The 13973-nt window shown below is 49.2% G+C and overlaps 1 protein-coding gene across 1 annotated transcript in view; it reads left to right on the top strand.

The window, feature by feature from the left end:
• CNBD2 (cyclic nucleotide binding domain containing 2) overlaps positions 1–6860 on the top strand; it is a 62075-nt gene extending 55215 nt beyond the window's left edge. Inside the window, exon 13 of the mRNA XM_056121530.1 lies at positions 6545–6860. Coding sequence (XP_055977505.1) covers positions 6545–6860 — 316 coding nt within the window. The remainder of the gene's footprint in view (positions 1–6544) is intronic.
• Positions 6861–13973: the final 7113 nt, after the last annotated feature.

Here is a 13973-nt window from a genome sequence, read left to right as displayed (position 1 = left end):
CATGTCTTGTCTTTTAGTTTAGTTTTTTTTTTTTGTTAACTGCATGGATATGTGTCATTTATCATGCATTTATCATTCAGGCACACAAAGTTTCACAACGAGGATGGTACTAATTATAGAATATTGCATCCTCCCTGCTTTTTCTTTACTCTGATGCTATTATAATCAGACACAGTCTTGCTGGCAGGGATGGAAGTGATTCCAGTAGTGATGCGCTAGGATGAGATATTGGCTGTCCAAAGTATGAAATGCAGCTGCTGCAGAAGATTCACAGGGTGGTCTCTGGCGGTCAAGGGTTGGCATGTTAGTTTTGGCAGTTATGGATTTTAGTGTGAACTAGGAAAATGATATGACTAGCTTACTAAACCCAGGATTTGGCGAATGCTACTGCTTACAAGGGCCACAGTAAAGTTCTTAAAGCTTAAGAAAAATCATCAATGGGGCTGGAGAGATAGCACAGCGGGTAGGGCGTTTGCCTTTCACGTGGCCAACCCAGGTTCGATTCCCAGCATCCCATATGGTCCCCTGAGCACCGCCAGGAGTAACCCCTGTGCATCACCAGGTATGACCCAAAAAGCAAAAAAGAAAGAAAAATCATCATTGACTGGAGCGATCGTACAGCAGGTAGGGTATGGGTACCTGAGCCCTGCTAGAAGTGATCTCTGAGCTGAGAGCTGTGAGTAAACCCTGAGCACTGCAGGGTGTGGCCAAAAAAAAAACCCAAAACAGAGAGAGAGAGAGAGAGAGAGAGAGAGAGAGAGAGAGAGATTTAAAATCAACAAATTAAAGAAGAGCTGTTATGTATATGCAATTCCAGTTGGAGCAGTTTTGAGTTTTTTTTAATTGCTTTTGGGGCTGCACCCAGAAGCACTTGGAGGATGCTCCTGGCAGTGTTCCAGGGAAGATATGGTGCTGGGAATCAAACTGGGTCTCGTGCAAGTAAGCATGCACCCAGTTCTGTCTTATCTGGAGCAGTTTTGTAAGAAAGAAAACACAAACCAAGTTGGGGAAACACTTGGTGATTCCTGCTTGTTCCAAGAAGCCCTGGTGCTGGATCCCTGAGTATAAGCAAGACAGAAGAAATGGCTCAGCTTCTCCCAGAACACGGGACAAGGGGATCCATTAGCATTTGCTGAGTTGGAATTCAGGAGCAGTCTGCGTAGACTTGCAGTGGCAGATGTGCAGCTCTTGGCTTCTGTGCTATGCAGTCAGCACTTGGCTGCGATCATCTAGACTGCTGACGGACGGATCCAGTCTTCCTCATTAATGGAGGAACTCATGGTGTTTAAGACTGCTAAAGCAGGCAGAAAGCACATCTATTTTTTAAAATTTAACTTTTTTTTTATAAAGTAGTTCACATGTTTGATTACATTTAATATTGAACACCAACCCCACTCCCATTACACCTTCCCACCATCAGATTTTGGATGTTTCCAAGCAGGACCCCAACCCTTGCCCCAAAGCAGAACCAAAATAATTTATTTTGTGTTGTTTATTATGAATAAGTTGCTGAAAGTGCTTTAAAAAAACTTTCCTTAGAGGAGAGTGTGTGAAGATTGTTGTAATTCATCCAGGGGCCATTTAACCCTTATATATGAGATGACTAATATGTTGTTAAGGTTGAGCATTGTGTGCTTATATATATATGTGTGTATATATATATTTGTAAAAATATATTTCCCTCTAAGATTGGTTGCCTTCTACTTCAAACCCCATCAAATGTGGTATGCTACTCTTGGAGTATGAGTGGTGTTCTGCGGATTAACTTGTGGGTGAGGCTTGACCCAAGCATGTGGAAAACGGCTGTGAGCATGGTGACAGTTGAGTTCTGGAGGTTTTTGGCAGCCAGGGCTGGGTCCTTGGGGTGGGGAGGGGCCTCACCCGCCCCCCTCTGGATGCCTCTAATGTGGCAGCCTGGTGCGGGGTCCAACGGCATGGTTATGGCATGTCATTTTATGCTCTCTCCCCCAAAAGCACATCTATTATCTGGTTCAAATTCTCCATGTGTTAGGACCCGAAAGCAGGATATGACCAAGAGATCTGTCCCGTAAATGGCAGGCAGATAACGTGGCGCCAGTGCCACTAGAAAATCTGCAGGGTGGAGCAGATGGGGAAGTCACAGGGAAGGGAAACCCTCAAGGGCCCAGGGGAAGCCTGAAGTGGCAGGTGCAGTTTGTCCTTTGGGGCTAAACTGCCCACGGCAGTAAGGGGAGGGGCTTCTGGGCATCCTGGGATGAGGTTTGTAGTCCAAAATGATGGGTGGAAACTTCCAGTTCAACTGAGGCAGGGGGTTGGAATGGAAACACCTGCATGAAGTTGAGGCCTTTACAGAATACCTCTAAAGGAAAAAGCAGCCTAGGAATCAAGTCCATTCACATCAGGATGGGGGATAGAGAATCTTGTCTTTCTCTTTTGGGGGTGCTGTGGGCCAGCAGTGCTCAGGAACCATTCCTGGGGGTGTTCAGGCAACCATGTGGTACCCCATAAATCAAACCTGAGTCTCCCACTTGCAAAGCATGAACACCAGGCACTTGAACCATCTCCCTGGCTCCCAAGAAATGTTTATGAGAATTAAATGAGTGTGGGACTGGAGAGGTAGCACAGTGGGGGAGGGTGCTCGCCTTGCATGCAGCTGACCAGGGTTCAATCTCCGGCATCCCATTATGATCGTCCAAGCCCCGCCAGGTGTGATCCCTGAACACAGAGCCAGGAGTAAGTACAGAGCATTGCCGGGTGTGGCCCACAAACTAAAAATAGAAAGTTCTTGGCACATGGAAAATACTAAGTCAGCATTAGAAATCACTGCTGTGAATTTATTAAGCTTGGAATTTGTAGTCAAAAAACTTGGTTACTGAGACTGTCCCCGGATGTTCTGGCTCCCAAGAGGCTTGTTGAATTTTGTGGTATATTCAACCACAAAATTCAATGGCAGGAACAGATAACGTCTGTTATCTCTCCCCACAACCCCTGGGTGGGGGGCCAGCCAATTCTGACCTTCCCACTTGGCGTCATTGAATTGGAAAAAAGCATCCATAAATGTGTCTCAGGAAGGGGCTGGTCTGAGCAGACTCGCATGCCATGAACACCCAAGGATTGCTGCTCGCACCTGTTCTGACTCTGGGTGTTTTATTAAGTTGATTCCTGCGTCCTGGTCAGTAAAGTCTAGCCAGAGGAATGTGCTTACTGGTTAATAACTTACCTTCTTGGGTGCGGGCACAGGCCCTTCCCTGGTATGATCTCAGATCATTCGTCCAGTTCTTCCTCCCTCCATGCCCCCCAGGAGCACTGCAGGGCTAGGCCACTAAGACCAGTCCAACCAGACTCTTCTCACATTCCATGTAAGTGGAGCAAAGCAATACATGATCTTCAGTGATTGACCTCTTCCTATGATGTTTTCAGGGTTCACTGTGTTATAGTTGTGTCAGCGTTTACTCCTGACTCTGCACTCAGGGATCACTCCTGGCACTCCTTGGAGTGCAAGAAATAGAACCCAGATTGACCGCATGTAAGGCAAGTGCCCTACCCACTGTACTATTAATCTGGCCCCCCACCCCACTGTTTTTTCTGGTGTCAGAAATTGAACCCAGGGCCTCACCTCTGTAAGACAAGTGCTATATCTATGGGCCACCTCCTCAGGCCCTTCACTCCTTTCTTAGTAATAAAAGTTTATTTCACATATATGTGACACTTGGTCCACTGTTTCCACTTTGAGGCAATTATGAGTAGTGTTATGATGAACATCCTTATACAGTAAGTCCTCAATTAATAACATTGATAGGTTCTTAGAAAAGATTACGTTTTTAAAGGACCTAAAATTGATTTTTTTCCTATAGGCTAATTGATATTAACAAAAATTAAATACCTTGGGCCGGAGCGATACTACAGCAGGTAGGGTGTTTGCCTTGTACATGGCTGACCCGGGTTCAATCCCTAGCATCCCACGTGGTCCTCTGAGCACCACCAGGAGTAATTCCTGAGAGCAGAGCCAGGAGTAACCCCTGAGCATCGCCAGGTGTCACCAAAACAAACAAACATTAAGTTCCTAATTCACTAAAAAATCACCAGACCTCTAAATAAAGGCTCAAGGCAGGGGAGATGGTTCAGAGGACCAGCATGAGCTTCACATGCAGGAGGTTCTGTCAATCCCTGGCACCTTGCGGTCCCTAAGCACCTGACTGCCTGGTGTGATCCCCAAAATAAAAAGTAAAGATCACAAGCACTTCTTTTTTTGTTTGTTTTGGTTTTAGTGCTGCACCCAGTGGTGCTCAGGGCCAGCTCTTGCTCAGGAGTCACTCCCGGCGGGCTTGGGGACCATATAGGGTTCCAGGAACTGAACCAGGGCCAGCCCTTCCTGCTGCATTATCATTCCAGCTCCAAGACCAGAAACACATCTAATATCAAACAATGATTCACTTTATTCACTTGTAGCCTACTTATTGTAGTTCCAGGCTGGGGATGGCCAGAGCCTACCCCAGAAGCTTAGAGCCCGAGGTGGGAACCAGCCCAGACAGGAAGCCCTCCGAGCCTAGTGCTCACACATCTCACAGACGAGGGCCGCTTTGGGTGGAAACCAGACACCCAAAGAAGAACTCTAGGATGAGGGGAGAACATGCCACCAGCACTCAGACCCACCAGGAATTGATTTTCTTTTTTTTAAATAGAGGTCATTCCTGGTGCTCAGGGGATCATGTAGTTCTGGGAATAGAACCCAGGGCCTTGCACATGCTCTTAAGCCATCTCCCTAACCTAAGAGTTTGTATTGTTTTGTTTGGGGGCCCTACCCTGGAGTGCTCAGGGATCACGCCTGGCAGGGCTTAGTGGACCAGATGCAGTGCCTGGAATCAAACTCCAGTCAGCCACATGCAAGACAAGAACCTTATGGTCCTCACTAGTGTGTGTGTGTGTGTGTGTGTGTGTGTGTGTGTGTTTGTCTTGCAGCCTGCTGTGCTCAGAGTTTACTCCTGGCCCTGTGCTCAGGGTCACTTCTGGCTGTGTACAAGGCACACACCCTACCCCCCTGCATTATTGCTTCATTCCCCCCATGATTTTATTTTTTAATAGCAAAGTGTTGCCAACTGAAATGACACTTAAGGATCTGCTATGCAATATCTGGACTCAGGATCTCACTTCTCTAAATGAAGTTTCTGGTCACAGTTCTCTGTTTAATCTTTGGAGGAAGGAGAAGCCCCCCTGTTTCCAAGTGGCCGCCCCAGTTCACCTTGACCTTCCTTCCAGCACTGTCCGGGTGCCATCATGCTAGTATCTCTGTTCCCTTGGCCAGACATCTTGGTCACAGCCATTCTAACTGATGCTGTAAGTGACATCACTGTAGCTTTGACTTGTATTTCCTATTACTCACATACGTCACCTAGGCTTTTTGGTTGCCAGATTACAAGAAATGAAAGAGTGAAATTGATTTTAATGGCTCAAAGGTTAAGTACCTGCCTGAACCCCTAGCACTGTACACACGTATTTGTATATGTATACATGTATATATACAGATAGATTCTTCTTTTTTCTTGAAGATAATTCTTTTTATTTTATTTTATTTTATTTGCTTTTCATGTCACACCCAGAGAGGCTCAGGGGTTACTTCTGGCTCTGCACTTAGGGATTGCTTCTGGCAGTGCTCAGGGGACCATATGGTATACCGGGGATTGAACACAAGTGGGTCTCGTGCAAGGCAAATGCCCTCCCCACTGTACTAGGGCTCCAGCCCCTTAAAGATAATTCTTGGGCCTGGGAGATAACTACAGAAAGGGAAAAAATACTTCAACATGTTTTGCCTGAAGGGTCTCTGAATACTGCCCAGAACAGTAGCATGTGAGCATCCCAAGTGTAGCCCCTAAACCAAAAATATATTTATATGTGTTTCTTGTTCATTTGTTTTGTTTTGTTTTGGGGACACATTCAGCTGTGCCAAGGCCGTCTCCAGCTATACTCAGGGATCACTCCTGGTGGGCCGGGACACCAAGGTTATTGTCTGGGATAAGCTTGGGTTGGCTGTATGTAAGGCTAGTGACCTTCGTCCTTTCAACAAATTAGCATTATATTTGTTGAATGAGATATTCTACTGTCTCTTTGTTTGTTTCGTTTGGGACTACACTTGGCAACGCTCAAGGGTTACTCCTGGCTCTGCACTCAGGAATCACTCCTGGCCGTGCTCAGGGGACCATCTGGGATGTTGGAGATAGAATCTGGGTCAGCCACGTGCAAGGCAAGTGCCCTGCCTGCTGTACTATCTCTCCAGCCCCTCTTTTTTTTTTAAAGTCTTGAAATCTGGCATGTCCAGATTTGGCACTCAGACCCATCTCTGATTGAATACTGTCCACGCTCAGCAGCCCATTTGGTTTCTGACCACACGTACGAGGGGCCCAGGTCTAGGAGAAGAGAGCTGTGGCATGACTGGGCAGAGAGAAGTCTGGGAAAGGCCTGAGCGGGGAGGGGAATAGCACTCATTTAGGGCTTGAAAATAGTGGCAAGAATAGGAAGGGGCCAGCGGGGAGCTGACACAGGAACCCTGGTATCTGTGCCTTTCCTTCAGCGATGATGAGATTTGCCAGAAGTTCCTCATGGAGAACAGCTGGAATGTCTTCAGGAAGGACCTGATCCGTCTGCTGGTGTCCTCTCCTAAGTGTCGGCCATTCACCCCGAAGGCCCCTAAGAAGAAAGGGGCCTTCAACCCCAGGTCTGTGTTCCTGGATTTGGGTAGCATGAACAAGACAGACCATCGGTACCCCATTTTTGTGGCACCCCAGAAATTGCTCCCCCCTTTGAGAATTGTCCAAGCCATCACAGGACCCCGGTATAAGATCCAAGACGTGCTGCCTCAGTATAAGAGTGCGGGCGTCCTTATTTAGATGGAATAAAGGATGTTGTGTTGATGACTCTGTCTCCTGACTCGCCACCGTGGGGGGCCGGAAGCTGAGCCCTAGGCTGGTGGAGCTTAGGAGCAGCCCCTGGGTCTCTCCCTCCCTTGGCACTTGTGGACTGAATGAATGGGCAGGTTCACTGCTGGGAATGGTCTGGGCTGTCCGATCTGATGTGGGAGGAGGCAGGTGGGGCTCAGACCCAGGTGGGCAAGACACACTTGCAAACTCCAGTGTCTTCTGAGGTCAGTGGGTCATCAGAGGGACAGTAGCATGGGGCTGGCAGGATCTCGGGGAGACACTGGGATGGCAGGGACAGGGCCAAGCTCCCAGCCCTGTAGAACAGCTGTTCCTTCACCCCAGTCAGCTGGTTCCATGCCAAGAAACATTGCAGATGCCAAACAGGCTTCTGCAAGAGAACCAAGAAATCCAGTATTTTAGATGATTCCTACTGGTTTTCACATGTGAACAACTAATTCCAATTGTTTTTGAAATGTGGTGTGAAGCAAACAAAACACATCCGTGGGCTGTGTTGGGCCTACAGGCTGCGAGCCTGCCAGTGCTCGTCAGGCACCTCTGTCAGACTCAGAGGGCGGCGTCAGGGACCACAGTGAGGCGCGGCTTCAAGAAGTGCAAGGAACCAGGGAGGCAGATGGACAGCCTGACAGGGGAGGCATCCTGGGCCAAGGATGACTCACAGTCTGAGGGAGGAGCGATGGGTATGGCTTAAATTTAGTGTTTATGTGTGTGTGTGTGTGTGTGGGGTGCGCTCCTGAGTTTTGGGTACCTTGTCTGTCATGCTGTGCCCAGACTCCTGTTCCTGGCTCCAGTCAGCCTCAGATTCTGCACTGAATCATCTTTTGTCTCTGGGAAACCTTGTGGCTTCTCTCCGACAGACAAGAGGCGAGTGATTGATCCCTCAATGGGCTGGGCACACACTGCCTGTAGGAGCCCTGGGTGCCATCCCTCCCACCACCAGGAGTGACCCCTATACACTATCCTTAGGGGCCTAGGAGTCCCCCTGACAGTCACCTGGTCTGGGGTTACAAGAGAGATGGGACCCAGCCACAGATTCCCCCCATCACCCTATACACACGCATTCACCCTGCATAGACTGGGCAGGGAGCAAAGGTGGAGAAACCCAAGCACAGAACTGGGTATTGGGGGGCTCTGGAGAAACTGGCTCGCTCTTCTCTCTTTCTCTCTCTCTCTCTCTCTCTCTCTCTCTCTCTCTCTCTCCTCTCAAGATAGTTTTGTTTGTTTGCTTGTTTTTTGTTTTTGTGGTGGATGAAGGTGGAGGAGGGTCACACCTAGCTGTACTCCTGAGGGTTACTCCTGACTGCAGCCAGGAATTACGTCTGGTAGGGCTCTGGGGACCATATGGGATGCCAAGGATGGAACCTAGGTTAGCACAGGTTCCTATCCGCTATACTATCACTCCAGCTAGTTTTTGTTTGTTTTATATTTTTTAAATTTTATTATTATTCTGGAGCGATAGCACAGCGGTAGGGCGTTCGCCTTACAAGCGGCCAACATGGCCGACCCGAGTTCGATTCCTCTGCCCCTCTCGGAGAGCCCGGCAAGCTACCGAGAGTACTCGATATGTCAGACACAGTAACAACAAAGTCTCCAATGGAGACGTTACTGGGCCCGCTTGAGCAAATCGATGATCAACGGGAGGGCCTTTACCTTTACCTTTTACCTTTATTTTCTTTTTTTTCTTATTTATTTATTTATTTATTTTTTTGCTTTTTGGGCCACACCCAGCGATGCTCATGGGTTACTCCTGGTTCTGCTCTCAGGAATTACTCCTGGTAGTGCTTGGGGGACCATATGGGATGCCGGGGATCGAACTTGGGTTGGCAGTGAGCAAGGCAAATGCCCTCCCTGCTGTACTATCTCTCCAGCCCCAAGATAGTTTTTATTGAAAGCAATTTACTGAGAAAGATGTGAGGGGAGAGAGGGATATGTGTTCAAGAGAGAAGAGGGGCTGAAAGAGCAAGCCCCGCTGTTCCTATCTCACGGGTCCCATTGAGTCCTTCCCCTGCACCTCAATTTCTTGTGGCAACAGAGTGAGCTGGACACGTCCAATGGTTTCCTCCAGCAGGAATCAGGTAGAGCTTGAGAAGTATATTCGGCATGCCAATGTGTGTTTACTTGTTTTCAGCTGGGGGCCGCACCCCACGGTGTTCAGGGATACTCCTGACCGAGTGCTCAGAGATGGTCTCTGGTAGTTGTGTGAGGACCATGTGGTGCCAGGGATCAAACTCAGGCCTCCCTCATGCTAAGCCTGACTCCAGAACAATGCAACGTGAAGCAAAAACATTTTTAAATGAAGCGAAGCAAAGCATGTACCCTGCTCTCTGAGCGCTCTCCCCAGCCCAGAACTGTAGTTGTTTTGTTGTTATTGAATCTAATTTTATTTTGTTATTTTTTATTGGAGGGGGCGGAGGTTGAGCCATACCTGGTGGTGCTCAAGGATCACTTCTGGCGGTTTGAACAGGGCGCCATATGTGATGCTAAGGATTGGACTGGATTCAGCAGTGTGTGTGACAAGGGTTAATTCCTGCTCTATCTCTCGGGCCGCCAATCTTTGAATTTTAAAGGAAACTGTTTCCATGTTCCATAAGGAGAAGTGGCCGCACCTTCTCTCCAGTGCAGGTTATGGCCAGGAAAGGTTTGAGGACAGCACCTTAACCAGCCCAGAGGGCCTGAGTCCGCATGCTGAGATCCCGGGAGGGTCAGCTGTGACCTTCTGGGCATGTGCTGGGTTCATTTTGTTTAAATTCTAAAACCTGAATTTGTGCTTCTGGCTCAGGACCTGTGTGTGCTGAGGGTGTGGCTTCGGCCCAGGCACCCATGTGTTCCTTTACTCAAAGTGGATTTATGAAGCCTGGACTCCGCAGCATGTCCCCACGTGACTCGGAGGCTTTTCTCCTGCCGTCTCTTCTCAATTCTCAACTTGTGGCCACAAGTCGGCCAGCTCTGGAAGGGCCAGTGACAAATGTGATGGATGTTTTGGCTTGTGTGGGATGTAGGGTCTTTGTTGGGACAACTCAGCTGTGTGTAGGAAACGATGGCTGACAGGTGTGGCTCTGTGCTAGTGAAACTGACTTTGCAACAGGTGTTGGGCCGACGGGCTGGTGGACAGAGCGTGCAGGCCACTGCCCTCAGCCCGAGGGAGCCTAGGAAGCTTCCCTAGACGTGAACTGCCCTGGGAAAGGACGGTCACTTGTGAAAGAGTATTTCCTCTATGGGTGGCATCTTGCTGGGCATTGTATCCTGGGGCTGGATGACCTTAAAATCCCATTATCCCATTCCAGCTCTACCGCTGAGGTGGTTGTTGAGTATTAAAAGAGATGGTGTGGGGACCGGAGTGATAGTACAGCAGGTAGGGTGCTTGCCTTGCAGATGGTGACCCAAGTTTGATGCTGGCACCTTGTATTGTCCCCCAGCCCCCACCCAGAGTGATCCTTTAGGCAGGGCCAGGAGTGTACATAGCCAGGCATGGCCAAATCCCGCCCCCCCAAAATAAACTAAGTGATTACTGATTTGTTTTGTTTCTGAACCACATCCAGCGATGCTCAGGGGTTACTCCTGGTTCTGCACTCAGGAATTACTCCTGGTGCTGCTCAGGGGACCATATGCGATGCTGGAGACCATACCCAGGTCAGTCACTAGCAAGGCAAGTGCCCTGCCCACTGTACTATCGCTCAAGATGGTTGGAGCCACACCTGGCAGTACACTGGAGCTACTCTTGGCTTTTTGCTGAGGGTCACTTTTCCATGGGACCATGCTTTACTCTGACTCCAGCCCCTGATTTTTAAAAATTATCCATGAGCTCCTTGATAGCCAGGGTGAGAAGGAAAAATGCTTTTTCACTGAAAATGGACAAGAGGATGGAGAAAATATGAATGTTTGTATTGAGCATCAATCAGGATAATTCTAAAACCTGAATTTGTGCTCCCGGTAGCCACAGCAAAAGAGAAATACTGCCTCTCGTGGTCTGAAAGGAGAGGGGTCTGTTCTGTTCTGTTCTGTTCTGCTCTGTTCCGGGGAGATTTTCTTCCCCACCCAGGTTGGAAAGCTGTGTCCTCGCGCTCTGATTCGACTACTGCTCCCTCTTGGAGGGTCTGTTTCTAGCCTACCTGAGACCTCGGGATCTCAGGCCCTTTCAGGCTCCACACACATGTCAAGACTGGGGGCTGCAGGGAGGGTGTCCCCCAAGTGTGTCCCTTATTAATGACTCACCACATAAAGAGGCAGTGGATTCATGGCTTCCAGCCCTCATCACAGTGATCATATATGACCCTGACAGTTAGACCCTGACAGTTTGAAACCAAGACCATGCTTTCCTCTGAGGAGAGCACGTTTTATCTTGAAACACACTGTCAGCAAGTCTCTCCTCCTCTACAAACTCACAGTGCCCTTTAAACGCCCCTTCTCTTGTACTACGGAAGTGGCGGTGAAGACCCGCTCTCGGCCTTCCTAGAAGCCACCTCCCATGAAGCCCCAGCTGTCCCTGTCCTGATTCTGCTGCCAACCCAGAGTAGGAGGATTGGGGCTGCGAGATGGAGGTTTGGATTCGGGAAGCACTGCCCCCGACCAGCTGTGGGACATTGGACAGATGACTTCCTGTTGCCTAGGTTTCCATGTCTGAAATATGGAAATAATAAAATCAGCTGATGATCATGAAGATCCACTTACATATTCTGGGTAAAACATCAGAGTTGGAGTTTGACTTGCAGAAAGCAGCCACTGCTTAACTCCGGCACCATGTCCGAGGGAAGACCAGAGGCCCCGGAGACATAGTAGGTACGTGAGACCACAGCACCGGAGGGCCAGCCCATCCCCAAAGACGAAGCTGAAGAGTCTTGTGTAGGGGCATTTCTCATTTCCACAGAACAGAGCCGTTGGGTATTTGCACATAAGACACTCTCCAGTTAGTCCTTTTGGGCTGGCACCTTGCTCGGTTCTTGTGTCAACCTTGGTAGCTCCTGATTTTTTTTTTGAAATGAAAAATGAAAATTTCTTTATTGAATCACTGTGGGAAAAGTTACAGAGCTTTCGGGTTTAGGTCTCAGTCATGTAAGTATCAAACACATTTCCCTTTACCAATACTTATTTTTAACCGTGAACCCCAATAGTACCCCACCTCCCACCCCTCCAAATTCCTGTGAGGCAGATGAGTTCTAGTTAATACTCTATCTACTTTGACTAGATGATACATTGTTTCGACAGAAGATACACAATTATTGTTTAGAGTTTACGACCCCCCCCCCCCCAATCAGATATGCTGAAACAGTGTTGTGAAAAGATTTGCTTTCTACAGCTTGGTTTAAAATAAAATGATGTCGTGAGGCCGCGGTAGCGGCCGCGAGGTTTTGGATTTCTGCTGTTTCACTTATTAACCCTGGAAGTAATTCTATTAAAAGTTAGATAGTTAAGAGATTGGTTTCTGTGCCCTGGAGTCGTGGCCGTGCCGGAGAGCCGCTCGTGGGGGGCAGCTGGCGACCTCGGTGGGGCGTGGGGGACGGCCCACAAAGCCCCCCTTCCCATGAGGTCCCCGCCGCTCCCGCCGAGCCCGGCTCAAACCTGCTGTCCACAAGGCTCCCGTGCGGACGCCATCTTTCTTTCCAGAGAGGAGCGGGCGGGCCGGTCAACGCCCTTTCCCTTCCGGGCAGGCTTGGTGGCGCGGTTTAACACATAGTCCATTTGCTTTTCTGCTCCAAGCGGCTGGTTCTCTGTGCTAAGTCCTTGTGCCTCTGGGGCCGTAGCCGTGCCGGAGAGCCGCTCGTGGGGGGCAGCCGGTGACCTCGGTCGGGCGTGAAGGACGGCCCAGAACGCCCCCCTTCCCATGAGGCCCCCGGGTAGCTCCTGATTACAGCCCACAGGGCTCAGCCATCACTTTGGGAGCCCTGGGATCTATTGGCTGGCCGCTGCTTTCACCTCCAACTCCCTTGACCCAGAGCTGGTTTCCTGTTCTCCAATTTCCAGTTCCCGCCATTCAAGAGGGTGTTGGAACTCTGGCATTAGATAAGGCATGTTGGAGCTGGTAGAACGGAATTGAAAATTTTAGGCGAATCCACCCAACAGATAATGTTGTGGGTCCAGGTTTGGAGATACAATACCAAAGCAAACACGATCCTAGGCAGCAGTGAGCTGACATTCTGGATCGGTGGTGAAAGGCACATGTGTTCGTCCATGCACATACGCGTGTGCACACACACGTGAGAACACAATGCACAGGAGATACTGAGGAGCTAGAGGAATGGAGGAGGTAGAGATAACTGCAAAGGACAATCAGGAAAGGCTTGTTAGAGGATGTGATGTTTAGGGAGTTAGGGAAGCAGGAAGGAGCCATTCAGATACAGAATGGGGATGGGGTAAGATTCAGGACAGAGTATGGGCAGCAGGTGTGGCTAGAATGGAGAGAAAGGAAAATAAACAGACAGACAGATGAGGGGAAAGGCCTGGAGCCCAGCTCATGACTGTGAAGGGAGCCTTTGTAAGGTTCTTAACAGAGGAAAAGTAGGATCTCACTATAGACTTGGGAGGTGAGCATGAAAGCGGTATGTGTGTGCGCGTGAGTGCGTGTGTGCGTGCGTGCGTGTGTGTGTGTGTGTGTGTGTGTGTGTGTGTGTGTGTGTGTGTAGGGGGCTTAGGCAGTGGAATAGTCCAAGTAAGTAAGAGATTAAAATGGCTGTAATGGAGGGAGGGTGAAGGCTGGCCCTGAACACGCTTTGGTGGTAAACAGAGAGGGGAGAATGCCTCTAGGGCAGGGGAGTGCCCATCAACTGAGAGCCAGGGCTGTGGGAGAAGCACTGTCAAGGGAAATAGCAGGAGTGTGTGTTCATTTTGTTTAAATTTTCATTTTGTGGGGCACTCCAGGCAATGTCGGGGGGTGCTATTACTGGCTCTGTGCTAGGAGGTTGCTCCTGGCAGTGCCCAGGGATTTTGTGGTACCAGGGATCAAACTCAGGCTCATGCATGTACTCCATGGCTCAGCAGAGTGAGTGAAGGCTCTCCTCCCCCCCACCCAAGGGGGTTCTATAAACAGTCCCGAGAATAAAGCGTTTAAGTGGCATGGGAAACAGGGAAATC

Source organism: Sorex fumeus, unplaced genomic scaffold, assembly GCF_029834395.1.
Source record: "Sorex fumeus unplaced genomic scaffold, SorFum_2.1 ptg000044l, whole genome shotgun sequence".
NCBI lineage: Eukaryota > Metazoa > Chordata > Mammalia > Eulipotyphla > Soricidae > Sorex > Sorex fumeus.
This window is presented reverse-complemented; position numbering and strand designations above follow the sequence as displayed.